Here is a 20,949-nt window from a genome sequence, read left to right on the forward strand (position 1 = left end):
AACCAGGGTGTCTCCTTGAACACTGCTCTGTGGCTCAGCACTGAGGCTGCCATGGCGTGAAGGAGGGGCTGCTTTACTCATCCCTCTTCGTAAACTGTGGACAGGAAGCTGACTGTGGTCAGGAGACCTGACTGTCATTTTTTGCAGGACGATTTTGTCTTTCAACCTTTGAATAAAGTGATTTCCTTTCTAGAATGAGAGGTTCAATGTCACTTATCTCTAAGGAGCCTTCGGTTTTTTTTTTGTTTTTTTTTTTGTTTTGTTTTGTTTTTTTAAAGATTTTATTTATTTGACAGAGATATCACAGGTAGGCTGAGAGGCAGGCAGAGAGAAAGAGGAAGAAGCAGGCTCCCTGCTGAGCAGAGAGCCTGATGCGGGGCTCCATCCTAGGACCCTGGGACCATGACCTGAGCCGAAGGCAGAGGCTTTAACCCACTGAGCCACCCAGGCCCCCTCTAAGGAGCCTTCTTGCACTGACATTTTATGACATGAAAGGTCCATCTTTAACCAAAAGGAGAGTTACAGCTTAGGCCAACAGACATTTAATCCCTTTTGGATCCCCGGAGCTCTAATGCTCATTCCAATTTGGGAGAGGTGGAAGGAAGGAAGGGTTGGCTCCTCCCTCTTGAGAACATTCCTACACCTTCCTTCTTTCCATTACCTCAAAACCACTTGAAAGTTTCCCTGAGGACACTGGGAGGGACAAAACCCTTTCACTTCCTACCTTACTAGCATCCCCAAAGCCAAGTTAGGAAAGTGGCAAGGAGCAGAAGCCAGGTCTCTGCAAAACACTACTTTGTCAGCAAAACTTGGCAAACTCCTACTGACTACTGCTTAAGGTTATTTTAGGAAACTTCGCCCCAACTAGACTCAGGTTTGGCCTCAACATTCTCACCCCTACCACGGGTTCTTAACATTGTTCAGGTATTCTCATGTTCCAGCTAGCCATGAGCTCTCCTGGTGCTAGTCAAGGGCCTCTCCCACAGAATCACGCCTCTCTCCCAACAATACCCACCCCAACCCAGCTCCTGAAGCAGAAATTCTCGAAGTATGATTCCAAGGAACCTCACTCTAGAATCACCCAAGAGGCTTATTAAAACTCCTACTGGAGTCAGATATATTGGATTAAAATCTCTTGGGTGGGCTCAGGAACCTACACTTTTTTTTTTTTTAAAGATTTTATTTATTTATTTGACAGAGATAGATCACAGGTAGGCAGAGAGGCAAGCAGAGAGAGAGGGGGAAAGCAGGCTCCCTGCTGAGCAGAGATCCCAATGTGGGACTTGATCCTAGGACTCTGGGATCATGACCTGAGCCGAAGGCAGAGGCTTAACCCACTGAGCCACCCAGGCACCCCAGGAACCTACACTTTTAAAGAAGCTTCTGTGATGATTCCTACCCACACGAAGCAGTTTTGGGAGCCAATAATCTAAGGACATCCTTTAGCCAATATTAGTCATGGTGAAAACACATCATCCTGTCCATTTTTATTTCTGTCCAACAAACATTTCTTGGATGTTTACTGTGTGCCAGGCAAGGGCTTGACCCACGAGCCTTTCATTCACAAAGCTCCCAGGGAAAGGCACAGCACTCTAAACTGTCTTCCTCAAGGAGAGTCATGTTAACAATCTTCTGATAGGTTTAGAATTCCTATCCTTAGGATCCCTTCCATCATGGGAGGACTGAAGTCTGCTGCAGAGAACTACAAATCTTGCTTAAGAGAAAAGCCCACCTCCTCATCTGTTTTTCACCCCAACAATCCAGGGCCTTTCTATCCTTTGGGGCGGTGAAGCCAAGAGTTTGCATGTGCTCAAGGCATCTCCAAGGGGTAAGAGGATGAGGCTTGTGGAGAGGGGTTGTAAGAGACTTCTTAGGAACAACTGTAAACACACAGAAGACCAGAGTGCCACCCTCCAACACTTCTGTCTTCTGTCTGCGAGAAAAAAAACTTGTTGTTCAGATGGGAGACAAAGGCTGTCATGGGGGTGGGGGTGGGGGGTGGCTGTCTCGGTTAGCAGTATGGGAGAGATTTCAAAGCATTCCTACATCAAACACAACCTGGCAATCAGGCTCCTCTGCTGTCGCCTCCCGCTGAGAACTCACAGCACCAGGACCTAGCAGGGCAAGTGACCCTTGGGAATTCATGACTCGAACAAGCAATAAAATTAGTAAGACATTTCTCTCATACCCTGTGAACACCTAGGAGACAAACCTTATCCTAGGTTCACATCTTTCTACATACATTTTCTCCAATGATATCTTCCTATCTCTCCATAGAAAACTATAGATTCAGATTCTTCTGGAGTAGGTTTATAATATATCTGAGACTTGTGCCAGTAATGAATCTCTTGTTCCTTTGGCTTGAGAATATTTTTTTTTTTCCCCAGCCCAGATCTTCCCTAACAAAACGTTCTTACACAGTAGGTTCTTGGCAAATGTTGAATCTGAGTCTGAGATAATCAGAGTCTTGACTCCAAACAGAACGAGTCAAGAACCAGTCAAGGAGTGGAGATGGCAACTCTGGGCCCCCAGGTGTAGGACATACCAAAGCCTGAGAGATTAAAGGGAGTAGAGAGGATGGACAGACTGTAGCTCTCTGTGAGCAATTACCAGATAACAGCAATTGGGTCTGGACGAATATTAAACATCTCACCCACCCACATTCACTCATAGTTTTGGAAACAAAACAATGCGATTAAAAAAAAATCTCATTCTCTTTTAGGGCATGTTCTTCCATCAGCAAAAGTTCAATCTCTAAAATTTTGCTTCAGGGAAATAGTGTGGACAGTTTATGGGGGCATCAAAGTCAATGCTTATTTGTGACAGTGAGGACCCAACTTTTGCCCCCAGTGCGTAACAGCAGAAACCTGGTCCCTGTTGCAATGAGGTTTGCCAAGGTGCCTAGGCTGCCTGTTTTTCCTGAAACGTTAGAGCAAAGGTGCTTAATATGACAGGCTTTGGTCAGACTGGCCAGACAATCAGGCCAGATTTTCTGTCCTACATCCTGAGTTGCAGCCGGCTGGATGTCTTCTCCAGAAAGTTTTGCAAGTCTATCCTCCTTCTTGACTTGGTCTTAGCAAGTATAGCCTCTGGGCCTTGGAGCTGTGATTAAACAAGTACTTTTTGAGAGAAAGACTTATAGTTTTGAGATAGGAGTGTGCACACTGGATCATTATGCTGATAAAACCTGGCTATTAAAGTTTAGGCAGTTGTGAATGAAGTGTTATGTGACCTCAGCAGCATTTGAGTTGCTGGTATTTTTGTATTAAGAGCCCAGAGTGAGGGACAGCAAAGAAATACTTCTTCATATGAAGCCTGAGCTAGCTCTGAAGGGCTCTATCATTTCCTGATCAGGGAGCTAAAAAAAAAGAGCCTCTATTTTTCCCTTTTAAGACTGTTTAGGACCGTTGTCATCTGATTGACTTTAGGAGAGAACTGAAGTAGCAACATCAAGGTTGAAGGGCGATTTTCAGCACAGGATTCTGTTTCCCAATCAAATCCAAGAACTCCAGAGGTGTCGGAACCCCAGACCTCTTAGATTTTGTGCTTATTCCTAGGTGTGTACTCTCTACCTACCCCTCCCCACCTTGGCTCAACTTCAGCTTCACCAGCAACACGTTTGGTGTGACTTTGTTTATTCACAAGTTCACATCCCAGTAGGGACTGGCTGCCTTGACTGTGGTGGCTCCTACTTTCCAGGCTTCCTGAGAGCAGAATTTTAGGCAAGGACTCAATCGCTCTTTCATGACAAGTGGATCAGTAAAACAATAATAAAACTTCTGTCACCATAACTAAGAGGCTATACTAGATCAAATTCTCAAGGGCACTTGAATAAGCCAAGAGTAGACCCTATTCACATAGTTTTAGGAAGCCACTCTCTTTCAAGACTGCCGTGTGTAAATAACATTTATATATTTAATTTGTTATTTTCCTACAGCCCCAAAGAGGAAAACATTATAAGAAATGTTCAAGGAAGTTGGAAAGTTTGTCAATGGGAGGCTTGTCTCTGTAACTCTTCTCTTCGTTTCCTGTGCCAGTTGCACTTTTATTTCCCGTCTCTCTGCGCTCAGTAAACAAAACCATATTATCAAGGGAAAGATGTGAGCCCATTAACATTGTGAGCCCTCAGATTTCACTCGCAAGAGACGACGCAGCACTTATCTGATGGAACAGAAGCTTTAATTGCTTCGAGGTACAAGCCCGTCCAAACCTCTGAGATCTGACCGGTCCCTGGGAAGCCTTTGCGCCCTGGAGCCAAGCCCCTCAGAGAAAACGTGCGCAGTCCGGATGCGGGTGCCAGCCTCCCACCGGCGTTCCACCGCAAGGGCAGAGTCTTTTTGGACATCCTAGTTAGAAGGGGAAATCTGGTAGACTTTCCCACAAGGCAGAAACCTCTGGCGTCCCAACGCGTACCCCCATCGCACCGCCGCCACAAATGGAAGGAAGGCCAACTGAAGGGATGCTGCGAAGTAACGTGAAAATCTAACCGTGAAGACGTTGCCGCCCCAGGTACACAGCACCCAGGGCATACAATTTAGTCCCGGGAATCGGAAGGAGGGAGAAAACGAGGGAAAATTAAATCCGTACCCTAGGTTTAGGAGAGGAATAACACCAGTGCCAGGAAAACCGAAAGCGCATAGGACTCAGAGTGGGGGGGTTGGGGAGGAATACTTGACCTTCCCGGGGTTGGGGGTGGGGGGAGGCTATGAGCAGTCCCCAAGGGCTGAAGTCCACACTCCTTTTTAACCCTTTCCCCACCTTAGTGCCCACGATCCGCAACCGAGGGGTCAGCCACCCACCGATCCAGAAGAGCAAGCTTCTCCCCCTCTGTCCTCACCGGAGACGCCCGTCCTGCCTTTCTGTTCCCGGTCCGTCCAGTACCTGTCCGGGTAGCAGGCGTCGGCGCTCTCGCCCCGCCCTTCCCCAGGCCGCCCCTGGGTCGCGCCGGCTCTCTACCCGGCCCGGGGGTTGCTGGACGGCGGCCACCCGCGGGCTTGGCAAAGTTGGCGGCGGGGCAGGCGCGTGGAGCCGCGCGCCAGTCGGGACCCCGGCCGTGCGGGGCAGGCGCCCATTGGCCGGCCAGCGCCACGTGGCCACCCCCGCTGCTATATTAGGCCACTATTTACCACCGGTTCGCTCGCCGTGGCTCGGCGAAGGCAGCTCGGATAGGGAGCAGAGGTGGAGCGGCGCAGCCCGCGGCGGTCCTGCCCGGCCCCGCACTCTGGCCCCGGCCTGCGCGCGGAGGCGGTGGGCCGGAACCATGAGCTCCTACCTGGAGTATGTGTCGTGCGGCAGCGGGGCGGGCGGCGGCGGCGACGTGCTCAGCTTCGCGCCCAAGTTCTGCCGCGCCGACGCCCGGCCCGTGGCCCTGCAGCCCGCCTTCTCCTTGGGCAGCGGCGACGGCGCCTTCGTCAGCTGCCTGTCCCTGACCGCCGCCCGGCCTGCGCCTTTGCCCCCAGCCGCGCCCGCGCAGCCTCCCGCGCCGCCCCCGGCCGCGCCCTCCTTCGCGCCGTGCACCCTGGAGGGTGCCTACCAGCCGGGCGCCGCACCTGCGGTGGCAGGGGGTGCAGACTACGGCTTCCTGGGGCCGGGGTCGGCCTACGATTTCCCGTGCGCGCTCGGGCGGCCGGCGGACGACTGCGGGGCTCACGTCCACTACGCGACCTCAGCGGTCTTCTCGGGCGGGGGCTCCTTTCTGCTCAGCGGCCAGGTGGACTATGCGGCCTTCGGCGAGCCCAGCCCCTTGCCGGCGTGTCTGAAGGAGCCAGCCGACGGCCACCCTGGGACCTTCCAGACCGCGTCCCCCGCCCCTGGTGCCTACCCCAAGTCGGCCTCGCCCGCCTCCGGCCTCCCCGCCGCCTTCAGCACCTTCGAGTGGATGAAAGTGAAGAGGAACGCCCCTAGGAAAAGTAAGTGCTTGGGCCTCGGACCGAGCTACTGGGGTCGGAGCCCCCCTCCGAAGAATTACGCTGGGAGCGCATGGTAGCTGCCCCTCTTGACGGCCATTTAGCTTTATGGGGGAAATGCGTTCCGATGCATTATTAAAGTGGGCGCACTCCATTGAGCGTGTCCCAAGTAGATGCTTCGAAAATGGGCCAGGCATTGAGGAAATTTTAGGAGGGAGCTCTCCGTGGAGCTCTGGGTTTACAGAGAACCAGGAGAACTGCTTTGTAACTTTGATTCTAACCAGTGTGCCCGCGTCCTCTCGCCCCACTGATGCCTTGTCTTTACATTGCAGGCAAACTCGCCGAATATGGAGCCGCTAGCCCCTCCAGCGCGATCCGCACGAATTTCAGCACCAAGCAACTGACAGAACTGGAGAAGGAGTTTCATTTCAATAAGTACTTAACTCGAGCCCGACGCATCGAGATAGCCAACTCCTTGCAGCTGAATGATACCCAGGTCAAAATCTGGTTCCAGAACCGCAGGATGAAACAGAAGAAAAGAGAACGGGAAGGGCTTCTGCCCTCGGCCACCCCTATGGCTTCCCTCCAACTCCCCCTCTCAGGAACGAGCACCGCCAAGTCTGGCAAGAAGCCAGGGAGCCCTTCTCAGGCCCAAAAGCCCTCATGAGGGTTAGTCTTGAGGCTGAGAAACCTTGGCCTGCAGAAGTCATAGGCTGCCTCACCCCTGTCTAGACTTGGTATGCTCAGTTTGGGATGGAGGTGGGCGTGGGCCGAAATTAACAGAGGTTTCTCTCAGGAAAGGAAGTATCTTAGTGGGCTTCTGAGTTCCAGGCTTAGGTGTACAGATGTCAATTTGAAGTCGCTTAAGCCACTCGTTTGTGTATTATTTGTGTCTTATCAGGGAAAAGGTATCCAAGTGCCAGCCCAGCCCTGCTGCTGTGTTGCCTAACTTAGTCCTATGCAGTACTTCGGTGCAGAGTGACAAGAGCACTCGTTGCTGATCTCTGCCGACCCCGGATATGCTCAGAAGAACGTCTACCCAAAGTTTTTCTCATTTTTACTTAAAGGACAGGCTACCTGTATTCAGCTCGAGATGACCAAAGCTAGTTAGGACCTTCTTGATCTAGCTAAGCTGCTTCAAAGGTGATCTTCACGTTTGCACTCCACTTGCTTTTTTTTTTTTTTTTTTTTCCTTTTCTTTTAAAAGCAGTTTCTACCTCTTCATGTGCCTGAGTGAAGATACAATCACTGGCTGTCTAGTTAGTAGCGGAACAAATCCACAGGGTGGGTGAACACTAGAACCTGAACTACACCTTGACACCAGTTACTCAGACTGGAATGTAAATATATACAGTATGTATATTTTTAAACAGGTTTGCTTGCAATGAACTTCTATATGACATTTAATGTCAGCATGTAAAGGGTTTGAACTTTTTTTTGTAATAAAAATTACAGAATCTGCTACTCTCTGTTTTTCCTTACACTCCTTTCATTTTCATGATCTTTCTTAAAAGCTAATTAGGTTTCTTCTAATTTCTTGATTCTGCTCTGGGAATTTGTTTAGATTAATAACTCTAAAAAATAACACATTTTATAGTTTGTCTATACCAACTATAGGTAATGGACAATAATCTGAGCAGTTTAAGGGAGAAGAAGAACTACTCTGCCAAATACTCAAGTTAACTAAGGAGTTGCTGTACTTAAAGTCTGCACGTTTTTGGGTGACTGTAGACTGCCCATTAACTCAAAGGTTAGGTGTCCACTGTGTAATGTTGTAAAGCCAAGAAGACACTGTAGAGAGTGCTCCTTATTCTTTTGTCTCTTGCTCTCATGACAAGAAAAGGCAACCTGAAGGTTTTGTTAGTTGGTTAGTGTTCTCTGAGAAAGGCAGCTGCACATCCAAAAGTTCTCAATGGCGGACTTCCCTTTCCCAAAGTCAAGCAGGGCCAGTCGTCAGAGCTTTCCACTTCCTGTAACCCAGACTGACATCTGGCCTAATAAGAGAGCATAGAGGTAACTTTCTGTTTTTAAAAACGAAATACATTCAAGTGACTTCTTTCAAAGAAGTTTCAAAGCACAAAATTTGAAGGATGGCAGGAGGGTTTGTGGTAAAAAGCCTCTAAGTTTGTTTCCACCCAGCCCCCCAGCTCCTAACCCTGGAAACACGCGTGGTTGGCCAGGCTTTTAGGCAACCTTACAGAAATACTATGTGAAAAAATGCAACATGAATACACAAAGCCAAGTAGATACTTGGGACAATTATCAGGGCAGTTCCTTTCCCTCCCTTTATGAATAGCTAGAACTTCATCTTTAAAATCTCTCTGTAGTTCAACCAAAGGGTTTCAAGGCTCAAATAATCCAGATATGAACCTCAGCTCTCCTTTTAACTAGACTTTTAGATTCTAGTGTAGTGCTTTAAATCCAAGTATTTGGAAGTCTAACAGTTGTGGAGGCTTACTATCCACGATATGATTAATTGTCTTAGAAGACTGGAATTACACTTAAATTCCTGTCCTTCGCACTCAAAGTTTAATGGAGTTGGAGAAATAAAATGATAAGCTCTAACAAACTCAGCCAATTAGGGGAAAAGATATCACTTAAAAAGCAGGTCTGTCAATATTATTCTTTTTTGTTTGTTTGTTTTTCACAGTTTCACTCTCTTTTTTCTTTAAGGTTTTTATTTAAATTCCAATGTGTTAACATACAGTATAGTAGTCATTTCAGGTTGTCAATATTATGCTTACATTTCACCATCTGCACTTCCTGGACTTGAAGCTAGTCAGATCTGGGTTGAAACAACAGTACCCTCCCCCACCCACCCCTACCCCATCCTGGTAGCTATTTGAAAGGACTTGTTGCAGGAGTTGTCCTCATCTGCTTGCTTCCTTCCCCTGCAGTGGTCTTTGACAAGACAATGTTTCCTTTTTGATAAGCATTAAGTGTACACCTAAGCAAACAAACAAACAAACAAAATGCCAACACGCTGGGTCATTTCCTTAATCTACCATCCTTTTCTCTGAGAAAATAAAGATTTCCTTTTGAAGCTCCTGCTAGCACTTAACCCTGATGGATGTCTTCCTTGATGAAGGTGGCTATTTTGATATATGTATAATGTTGTTCTGTGAATCAGGCCAATATTAGCTATTTTTTGACCAACCCCAGGGATCTTTAAAAGCCTTCTTAATGTAGGGGCGCCTGGGTGGCTCAGTGGGTTAAAGCCTCTGCCTTCGACTCAGGTCATGATCTCAGGGTCCTGGGATCGAGCCCCACATCCGGCTCTCTGCTCCACAGGGAGCCTGCTTCCTCCTCTCTCTCTGCCTGCCTCTCTGCCTAGTTGTGATTTCTCTCTGTCAAATAAATATTAAAAAAAAAAAAAAGTCAAATTTAAAAAAAAAAAAAAAAGCCTTCTTAATGTAGATCACTATACAGCTATATTCAGTATTAGGGAGAGTCCTGACTGGAGATGGGGATGAACGAGGTGACCTCTGGAGGTCCCTTTCAGCAATGAAGAGGCTACAGAAATGATTCAATGACTTCTGCATGTTTTATTTTAGGCCTATCATTGGGAAAAAAAAGAGAGTTCAGCCCCAAGAAAGTAAATGCAGTCCATGGGATGCAGTCCACGTGTTTGTACAGGAAAAATGGATTTTAGACTTCATTAAATACATCTTGTCCGTGGAGGTGCCTAACCCATCTGGATTGTTTATAGAACATTCCCCTTCCCATTGTTCAGAGCCTTGTGTTATTTTGAGTGAGATCATCCATGAAGTATGATGGTTACTATGCAAACTGTGAAACTGTTAAAACCACCCTTGTCTATTTTATAAGAATTCAAACTAAATATGCTAATTTCCCCTCCAGTGGTCCGTTTCAAGAATGAATACACAGTGGACAGTTCTGGCTGTTGTATAATTTACTGCTCAATGTTCCTTTGTCTTCACAGAATGACCATGTGTCTATTTTTCTGGATTCAGGATAGTTGGGAGTGAGGAAGAAGAAATAAAGCATTTAATAATATTTAAATTTCCATTACTTGAGTCCTAGCAACCAAAAGAGTTGCTAATGTAAAAACCTAAAGCAATGTCACCTAAATCCTCAAAAGACCAATTGTATGCATTCTGCCCCAGTCTCCTATATGGTGAGGACTGAGACTGGAGAGGTTGTGTCCGATTACCATGTCATCAGAAAAGACGGACAGACTCAGGAGAGTTGTATCAGCTCCGGACTTCTTAATTATTTCTTATGGCCAAACACATGCTCTATATTTGGTGAATATTGAATTGAAAAACCTCAGGACCTAATCAAGTTCAGAGAAATGTTGAGTCTGGCCACAGACCTCTTGACAAGAAAAATGCCGATTGTTAAAACTTTATTTGTGGTTTTAAAGTGAAACCATACTGAACATATCTCACAAATAATGATAAATCTCCACCTGAATAGAAATAAAGATTTTCATGTTTTTGTCCTTTAAAGCATATTTCCAGAGTATGAACATGCAACAGATATGAAAAGGATTCTATTTAACATCTTATAACTGCTTCTGACGTTCTAATTGTTATGCAACTATAAATTAAATAGAAACTTTTTAAATTCAATTGTGAACCAAGAGGAAAGAATTCCTGAATATTGGCATGAAAGGAAGGTCTATTACTTAGATTGTAAAGACTTAAGCATGGGATGCCTGTGTGGCTCAGTCGGTTAAGCGTCCGCCTTTGGCTCAGGTCATGATTCCAGGGTCCTGGGATGGAGCCGCATATTGGGCTCCTTATTCAGCAGGGAGCCTGCTTCTCCTTCTGCCTGCTCTGCCTGTTCTTCCTGTAGCTCTCAGTGCTACTGCTCTCTTTCTGACAAATAAATAAAGTCTTAAAAAAAAATAAAATCTTAAAAAAAAAGCCCTAAACATTATCTGTTCCACTTGTGCTAGTCTTACTGATATAATTTTAAAAAATTATTTATTTATTTATTTGGTAGAGAGAGAGAGAGACACAGAGAGAAGGGAACACAAGGAGGGGGAGTGGGAGCGGGAGAAGCAGGCTTTCTACTGAGCAGGCAGCCCAAAGTGGGGCTTGATCCCAGGACCCTGGGCTCATGACCTGAGCCGAAGGCAGACTCATAACAACTGAGCCACCCAGGTGCCCCCTACTGATATAATTTAATAAATATAAAGAATGGCCACAGAGTAGTCATTTGGACTCATAAGTAGCTAATAGAACAAGTCACTGACACCTTCGAGGGATTTCAAAGGGCGCTAGACTATTTAGTGCATCCCATTCCTCAGGGTTTGTTGAACCTAAACTACAGTTTGAGGAACACCTTTAAGAAAAAAAATCGTGAATACAAAACTGCTAGAGTATCTTCCAGGATCTGGAAGAGCCCAAGTGAGTGGAGATCAAGTTTCTTTAGTTCTTTTTTTTTTTTAATGTTTTATTTTAAGTAGTCTCTACACCCAATGTGGGGCTTAAACTCACAACCTGGAGATCAAGAGTTTCATGCTTTACTGACTGAGCTGGGCAGGCACCCCAAGTGTCTTTGGTTCATCATAAAACCCTATCTGCCCCTTCTGAAACTGTTGCTCCATTCCCAATACCTAGTCATTATTTGTAAGATGATAGCAGTGACTGCTTTTTCCCAGGATCTTGGAACCAGAATTACTGTTTGCACCTCTTAAAGGCATCAAATATTAGATAATGTGGACAAAGGCAGGTTGGGGCTTTGGTCTACACTCCGAGCCTCTCAATCCCACTCTCCTTTTCTGGGCTACTGGCTGGCTGAACTGTTTCACTTTCTGGTAATGGGGCTCTGTTTCATCCCAGCGGTTCTTTTCTGTTGTATTTCCTTCTCAGGGATACAAACTTAGAACCAGAGATGACAGCTACGCTGCTGACTTCTAAGTTTTTCCCAGAAGGATGGAATCACTGAGACTGAGGAAAGGGCTGTGGGGAAAAAAAAAAGAAGAACACTATCCTTAAGGAAGGAGATGTGGATTTTAGCATCAGTTGTGAATTTTTTTTTTAAGATTTTTATTTATTTATTTATTTGTCAGAGAGAGAAAGAGAGCAAGCGCACAAGCAGGCAGAGTGGCAGGCAGAGGCGGAGAGAGAAGAAGGCTCCCTCCTGAGCAAGGAGCCGGATGTGGGACTCGATGTGGGGCTTGATCTCAGGACCCTGGGATCATTACCTGAGCAGAAGGCAGATGCTTCACCGACTGAGCCACCCAGGCGTCCCCCAGTTGTGATTTCCAATGAAAAGGGAACATAACTTCCCTGGTCTCAGTCTCTTCTATAAAACAGAGGGGTTTGGTCTGGATGATCATTAAGTTTCCTTTTCACCCTAGTATTCTGCCACAATCCCTTACTTTGTTGGTTATTACTGAAAATTTTACTTAATAATAATTAGCTGTGTAAGATCAGCATCAACAAAAGGTCTTTACATTTTAAGCTATCTGTCCTTAGCTTGTGTGTGTATAGGGGCACCTGAGTGGCTCAGTCTATTAAACTTCTGCCTTGGGCTCAGGTCATGATCCCAGGGTCCTGGAATCAAGTCCCACATGGGAGGGGTGGAGGGAGTCCCTGCTCAAGAGGGAGTTTGCTTCTCCCTCTGCCTTTCCCCTTGGCTTGTGCTCTCTCTCAGCTCTCTCTCTCTCAAATTAAAATCTTAAATAAAATTTGAGAGAGAGAGCACAAGCAGGGGGAGTGGCAGAGGGCGAGGGAGAACCAGACCCTCTCCGACTAAACGAGGAGCCCGATGTAGGGCTCAATCCCAGGACCCTGGGATCAAGACCTGAGCAGAAGCAGACACTTAACCAACTGAGTCACCTAGGCACCCTAAATAAAATCTTTAAAAAAAAAAAAAGAAAAGAATGTGTGTTTGTGTGTGTGTGTGTGTAAGTATGAACTAGGTGATGTTTCTCATTGGTCTTGACTTGAACAAAAGAGCTAACAATGGTGATAATCTCCCCCGAAGTTACCACTTCCCTCTGAACAGATAAATTAGGGTCGAATAAGAAACTTTCTAAGTAGGTGTCAGTGCTTCAGGTTCTGGTTCTCAATCTCTTTGTTCTTAATTCTAAGTTGACAGGTTTCAGAATAGAGAAATAATTTGGAATTTCTTTTCCTTGAAGATATGTGGGATTCCAAAGTAAATACTCTGTTCTGTTACAGAAAAGAGATACAAATATCCAACTTGCTCCTGCTTTCCATTAGTTTCCAAGCCCTGCTTATTTTTTCTTCAGGATGTCTCATGCCTTTTTCCTTTCTCCGTTGACTCAGGCTTAACCATCTCCCATTCAGCTATGCGATGGAGGGACCCTGCTGATCTGGCCTCTGGTCTCCTTCCCAGCCACTGTCTCCCTCGTCCCTGTTCTCCGTTAGTTTTCTCACCACTGGTGTATATTTCATCTTTCACTGAGTGCCTTATACCTAATAGCGATTCTATATCCTTTGCTGAATGTTGAATGCAGTGTTATTAAATCGTCACAGTCACAGCTACTCATTAAGCACCTCTTCTACCAGGTGAAGAACATTATAACAATTTATTTGCTAAGTTTTTGTTTGTTTGTTTGTTTTGTTTTGTTTTGTTTTAATAATAATCTCTACGCCCAGCGGGGGCTGGAACTCACAATCCCAAAATCAAAAGTCACGAGCTCTACCCACCGAGTCAGCCAGGCTCCTTTTACTAAGTATTCTTTATATTTCATTATTTATAGTAGAACATAAGCTATTCTTGACCACACAGTAAAATACGAAAAGGAGGCTGAGAGGCAATGGAGGAACCACAGACTTTCCTTCTTTACTTGTAAACCAATGGAGAGTGGGAATGTTATGTGAACCTCTTTATAGAATATAATGTACAATGCACTTTGGTTGTTGTTCGAGGCTTTGTAATATATTGTATTGCATTCATTACTTACCGTAATCGTTTGAGTACCTTATGTGAACTTGAGTACCTTATGGGAGTAGAGCTACTGGAAGGGGATTTTTGAAACGAAATAACGTCTAGTGTTGGGGTTTCTCAAGAAGGGTCTGGAGACAATAAATGTAGTGGTTACAAGAGTGCATCTTGGAGGCAGACAGGCTTGGGAGCAAATCCTAAAATGGACAATGCAATGTCACTTAGCTCTACATTCCTCCCTTAAAAATGGGAATAATAACATCTTTATTTCATTGACTTGTGCAGACGAACAGAAGTAATACATGCAGATTGCTTAGCACAACGCCTGATGCTTAATAATCATTCACAAATTATGAATACGGGATGAGAGGTCTAATGGGTAGTTAGGGCAGAAAGACACAGGCTAAGGGAGAGAAATATTCATATATAGACATAAAACAAATATTTATTAAGCTATTAGGTACCAGAAAGACTATTAAACACTAGAATTGGAGTGATATTGAGAAGGAAACAAGAATCACGGGGAATCAGGTTGGAGAGAATAAGTAAAGCTCTAGGGTTATTGATAAAATTAGCAAAATATAGGTGGTACATGATAAAAGACTAAAGTAACATAGTAGTTAATGAATACTTGATGAGAGCAATGGCTAAGCATGCACTGAATTAAGAGCCCAAGACTTTAGAAGATCCAATCTGGAAGAAATAAGGATGAGAGAGGCATTGGACCACTGACCATTGTTTCCAGTTTACTGACCAGGCAATGCAGAAAACTTAAATCCACTACACATCCACCTAATTTTTCCCTATCTGAAAGGACATGTGAATTCACATGCAAGGCATTTTGACAGTGTCATAATTAGATTGCAGTGATGAGTTACATGAGTTTCCTACATTGTGGCACTTCCCCTGGCTTGAATTTATCATCCTTAAAAATAGAGATTCTGGTTACTATGTTCTGTTGACATCAAAGTTAAAGTACAATCAACCACATTCTTGACTCTGTTGCTGCAGAAAGAAGAAATTCCTCCCTCTACTTACTCTGGCAGTGAGGAATCACGAATTTTCTTAACTGTGCATAAACCTGTAACTATTTCCATTGTAGGTTTATGAAAGCCTGCCCTTAAGCTGGGGGGGAAAAAAAAGAAAAAAGGCTTGCTGCAGAGGGACATTTTGAGCTTTAATTAATGGTAAGACAGTCCTATGTAAATAGAAAGTATTTTATTTTTCCTAAATGCCTGTGACCTAATAGTCAAAATAGTGTTAGTATTCAATTGCTTGTATGAATAATTACTCTATCATATATAAATGTTTATATCTCCTCTTACATTTGAAACTTGGGCTTCGTTTCAAATTTGTGAAGTGTTTTGGCTTTACTATAGGGGGCAAGAAAAGAAATTACTAGCTTATAAAGGAATTGTAGAAAAGATAAGTTCCCAGTAAATAAATATAATGAGCTACAAAGGACAAGTTAAAAGTATAATATTTCTTATTCAGACAAGGACAGCATACTATTTGTCTCTAAAAATCTTTAATTGACTTTAAAAACAATTTAAACTACCTAGTCCATTAAGCTCCTGACTCTTGGTTTCAGCTCAGGTCAGGATCTCAGAGTCATGATCTCAGGGTCATGAGATCGAGCCCTGAGTTGAGCGTTGCACCGGGCGTTACGCTCAAAGAGGAATCTGCTTGGTATTCTCTCTCCCCCTGTCTCTCTCCCCACTTGCACTCTCTCTCACTCTTAAATATATAAATAAATAAATAAAATCTTAGAAAAAAACTTCCTTAGGTGAACCTGCCAAGAAGCCCACTTTATTCTTCTCTTTTGACTACAAATAAAAGCCCACATGCAACCAGAATAATCTATTTTTCTAGCAGCATATGGCTCCTTTGGAAACTTCAAAAACAGCTGTGTTTGTGTCTCTGAAGAAGCTTTGGAATTTGTTCCAAGGTGATACTACCTAAGAAAAGTCCAAATTTACTTTTATTGAAAGTTTGTGATTTTTGGTTGGCCCTGAATTCTGAAAATTATATAGTTTACAAGAAAGTACTATGGATTTCTTAACTGATCTCATATAAAAAAACTATTATAAGTGATGTATTTTATGATACCAATGGACTGAATTTCAGTCTAATCGATCAAAGATGAATAAAGATATTACTTAATACCTCTCCCTAACTTCATAAGCATCACAAAGACAAAGCAAGCTAGCCCCAGATTATTTGTAAATAAAAGTTGCAGATTTTCCAATTCTGTTCCCCTCCAATTTTAGTTGTAAAATATAATTGCCATTTTGAACTCAGAACAAATAGAGTTAGCTTAAAGCTTTCTCAATTAAGATTATGTAGTATCAGGGACACTTTAGTCTTATTTATTTATTTATTTGAAAGAGAGAGGGAGAGCACGAGCAGCGGGGAGGGGCAGAGGGAGAGGAGAAGCAGATTCCCTGCTGAGCAGGGAGTGTGATGAGGGACTCAATCACCAGACCCACGGATGACCTCAGCCCAAAGCAGATGCTCAACCAACTGAGCCACCCAGGTGCCCTAGTTTTGTTTCTTTGTTTAAGTTTTCTGACTTTAAGCACTCTCTACATCTGACATGGGGCTTGAACCCACAAGCCCAAGATCAGGAGTTGAACGTTCCCCTGACTGAGCCAGCCAGGTGCTCCAGGGACACTTTAACAAAATTGAAGAACACATTTGGGTCACTAAAAAGTCCAAACTTTTAAATATTTTCCCCCCTTATTGTCAGAAGTCTCTTCTGGAGGCTACTCTTCCAGTGAAGAAGATATAGTTACCTGTTAGTTTCATCTGCTTCTCTTTTTTGTTAAATTTAATTATTTTTAAATTTAAAAAATAATGTGCATGGTAGGTACCCAGTTTTAAACAATTATTTCTGTGTACCGAACTATCTCTCCATGTATTCATCTACCATTCCTCCTATCTGCATGTCTACATAGAGAGATGTCAAAACAGATCTTCACCTAATGTTAATGATGATTTTTTTTTCTACATGGTGGGCTTTTGTTGATTTTTTCACTTGTAGTACTTTTCTATATTGCTTAAAATCTTCAAATAATGAATCATTAAATGTAGAGATAATAAAGTCATTACCCCAAAATATATGAAAAAGGGAAAATTGCATTTGATAGTCACAGTCTTTGCATTTATTTTTTGCCAGTGGAAGACCCCAGAGGAATTAGATAATGCATCTCATGTGCCAATTCCTGAATAATTAAATAAAAATGTCTATAATATACATGGGTGTACACATGAGTCAAATAAATGATAGATAAGGCCTATCGTTCATTTCTTCAACAGGGAATTCAGCACTCCCGTGTCACATATGTTCAATTTTCATCCTACCAGTTGGAAATAAGCTCTGAATTGTGCTGATAAAAGCAGAATTCATGAAGAGCAGAAGAAAAAGAAAATAATATCTTTAGCTTAAGGAAAATGGAGAACCAAGAAATATGGAAAATGATACTTTTTTATGGAACTTATTTTTTTAACTGGAGTATGGTTGAGACACAATGTTTCATTAGTTTCAGGTGTACAACAGTAACAGACAAGTCTGCGTTATGCCATCTATCACCACAGCACACTATTACAATCCCACTGACTGTATTCCCTATGTTATACCTTTTATTCCCATGACTTACCCATTTTAAAACTGGAGGTTTGTATCTCCCATCCCCTGTACACTTTTTGCCCATCCCCCACCCCTCTTAAGCTAGACTTTTCATTTTTCCATACTTACAAAGCAAAAGTCAAGAAATGCTGCTTTTTATATTAAAAGCAAGTTTCTAAAGATACAAGCAAACTTTTTATAAGAATGAGTATTCTCTTTTTTTAAAGATTTATTTATTTTGGAGAGAGAGCATGTGCGTGAGCGGGCAGGGGGAGGGACAAAGGGAGAGGGAGAGAATCCTTACGCCAACTACCCGCTGAGGATACAGTCCAACGCAGGGCTCCATCCCAGGATCCCAAAATCATGACCTGAGCCCAAATCAAGAGTTGGCCGCTTAACTGACTGGTCCTCTCAGGCACCCCAAGAATGAATATTCTTAATATCCTTCGCACTTTTTTCTGGAGAGCACCAAAATATCCTTTGATATCTATCGTTCATTTATGCTGTAGAAAGACCTAGGAAATTCCATGGTGGTCTATGAGAGAAACACACCAAAAACACAGGTCCTGTTAAGCCTAGAGGAGGCTGGCGAAAGGTTAGATAACCACCATGAGAAAATGCTAGTTCTTTCGTCGGCTGGATTTCAAAGTTGGCTTACTGGAAGAGCAGCTTGATACCTCTAAGTATGTGTGAGAAAATTTAAAATAGAGATGTGTTCTTTCTAACTGTACCAGGTACTTTCACGTGGCTGAATTAGTAAAATTCTGTGAGCATCTACTTTGCTTCCGGCCTTGGTCTGGTTGTTTCTGCCGCCCTAGTGCCTACTCCTTCTTCCTCTAACAGCTTCTCACCTTTTCTGGAGGTAAAGGAATGGCTGATTCCCGGGCCCAGGGCAGCAAGGCCGGCTCCGGGACCTGTGCTGGCTTACCCGGAGGGAGGTGTTCCTGTAGCGCCTTGTCTGAGTGGTAGCGCCTTGTCTGAGTGGAGATCCGTGGTCCTCCTGGGATTACCCAAATCCAGTCATTTCCGCCCCCTGTTTCAGCCAGCTTGCGTGGGGCCCATGTTTGCCTCTCAGAACCCTGTGGGACGCACTGCCCTCAAGGAACTTAAAAACTCACCAGTAAGGGAGATCAGACAAGCCCAAAAATAACTTTAAGTGCTTTAGGGGAGCTTCACCTGCTTCGGACTGTGTCTACACAGCACAAAAGGAAGTGGCAATCTGGCATGCATCCCGCTTGCTTTAACAAACTTGGCAGCTGGACGGATACGTGAGACTTCCAAGTCCAGCAGAAGATCTCCGGAGAAGGGCTTCCACAGCTTCCACGGGAAACGCACTGTGAGTTGCTTCCTAGACAGGCATCAGGGACATGGAGTAGGTTTTCTCCTTCCGTCTCTTTGGGTTTCCAGAACTTTCTCAGCTCCTAGTAGGAACTGGGAATGAAATGATAACAAAGATCCCACTATCAATTGCTTTGCTTTGTTTCGTAGTTTGGTTCATTTTAATTCTCTCCGCTTCTAAACCTTTCTTCACTCCACTTTGCATTTTGTACACACCTTTATTATAAAACAACTGCTGTTGACAGCATCCATGTCTGTCCCCTCCAGGAAAGGAGCTGTACTGTTCACCTTCCTAATTCGGGACTCCCTAACCAGAGCTGTTTAGTGTTACACTGGTTTCCTACACCATCATTACTGAACAGATTTTTAAAAAATTTTTAATTTTTATTTTATTATTTTTTTTAAGATTTTTATTTATTTGACAGACAGAGACCACAAGCAGGCAGAGAGAGGGGGAAGCAGGCTCCCTGTTGAGCAGAAAACCTGATGTGGGACTCGATCCCAGGACCCTGGGGCCATGACCCAAGCCGAAGGCAGAAGCTTTAACCTACTGGGCCACCCAGGCACCCCTGAACAGATTTTTAAAAAATTATTTATTTATTTATTTATTTATTTATTTATTTATTTATTTGAGAGAGAGAGAGAGAGAGAGAGTGAGAGAGCATGAGAGGGGAAGTCAGAGGGAGAAGCAGGCTCCCCACGGAGCCGGGAGCCCGATGTGAGACTCAATCCCAGGACTACAGGATCACGATCTGAGCTGAAGGCAGCTGTCCAACCAACTGAGCCACCCAGGTGCCCCTGAACAGATTTTTTTTTAAGGAATAGTCCATGGGCCCCACTCTGATCCTGCTGGAATGTACTGCCTCACATGCTTGGGTTTAAGGTGATAAAAAACAGAGAAATTTGTCTCTATATCTTCTTTTTGAAGCATGTTTTGCTACTCCTTCATCTACTCATACTGTCCAGTCAGCTCTAAGCACCAACTGTCAATGTCCTCTCTAAACCTGGTTACATGAGCAGTTGAAACCCTACACGAAAGTTTAATGTACCCTTCTGCACGGAGGCGGAACTTCGCCATCAAGATAAGTGAGGGGCCCCTGGCTGGCTCAGTTAGTAGAGTGTGCGACTGTTAATCTCAGGGTGGTGAGTTCTAATCCCGTGTGTGGCATGGAATTTACCTAAAATGCGATTTCAAAAAATAAGTGGAACAATGCTCATTGGAAACAGGCGTCCAGCCTGGGTTTCCCACTGAGTAAGCGAGAAAACTGATTTTTAATATCTGTGAAACTTCCTGTAAAGGCAAGAGGCCCTGAGAAACTTTTAACTCTGGGATGACAGAAAAGCATTGGATAGGAAGAGGCGGAATCAGCAAGGCCATTTAAGAGCTTGTTCCAATAGGCTTTGCGAGAAATGATGAAGGCTTGAGGCAAGGAAGAAGAGGAAGAACGTTAGACAGACATTTTGGAGTTAAAAATGGGAAGGAGTTAGACCAGATACAGACCTTGGAGCTCTAGCAATAGAAAAGATAGGGGAAATTTTTTTTAATACGATAAAATATATATAAATTAAAATTCATCGGGGTGCCTGGGTGGCTCAGTGGGTTAAAGCCTCTGCCTTCAGCTCAGGTCATGATCTCAGGGTCCTGGGACTGAGGCCCACATCAGGCTCTCTGCTCAGCGGGGAGACTGCTTCCCCCTCTCTCTCTCTCTCTGCCTGCTTGTGATGTCTGTCTGTCAAAAAAATAAATAGATAAAATCTTAAAAACAAAAAATTCATCATTTTACCCACTTTTAAATGTACAATTCTGAGGCATGAAGTGCATTCACATTGTTGGGCAAACATCATTATTGTCCATCATCAGAACTTTTTCATCCCTCCAAACTGAAACTCTGTACCCATTCAACACTAACTCCCCAGTCCCTCCTCCCCCGGGCCCCTGGTAAACCACCATTCTCATTTCTGTCTCTATGAATTTGCCTATTCTTGATATGTTACATAAGTGGAATCATATCACATTTATCTTTTTGTGTCTGACTTATTTAAATTAGCATAATGTTTTCAAAACAGAAATGATTTTGTTGTGCCTCACCTCCATTACAAGTCATTTAAGATAAAATTGTGTTTTTCAAAATGACACTGAATTATACATATGCTTATATTTAAGAAAGCCTATCTCTGGGTTTTCTG

General features: G+C 43.9%; 1 protein-coding gene across 1 annotated transcript; it reads left to right on the top strand.

Moving 5' to 3' along the window:
- The first annotated feature begins 5,156 nt into the window (after window positions 1-5,156).
- On the top strand, window positions 5,157-7,305 carry HOXD1 (homeobox D1). The gene is made up of 2 exons (XM_046019526.1): window positions 5,157-5,909; window positions 6,239-7,305. The coding sequence occupies exons 1-2, from the start codon at window positions 5,261-5,263 to the stop codon at window positions 6,571-6,573; spliced, it is 984 nt and encodes a 327-aa protein (XP_045875482.1). The 5' UTR covers window positions 5,157-5,260; the 3' UTR covers window positions 6,574-7,305.
- Window positions 7,306-20,949: the final 13,644 nt, after the last annotated feature.

The sequence above is a fragment of the Meles meles genome, chromosome 9 (genome assembly GCF_922984935.1).
Source record: "Meles meles chromosome 9, mMelMel3.1 paternal haplotype, whole genome shotgun sequence".
Lineage (NCBI taxonomy): Eukaryota > Metazoa > Chordata > Mammalia > Carnivora > Mustelidae > Meles > Meles meles.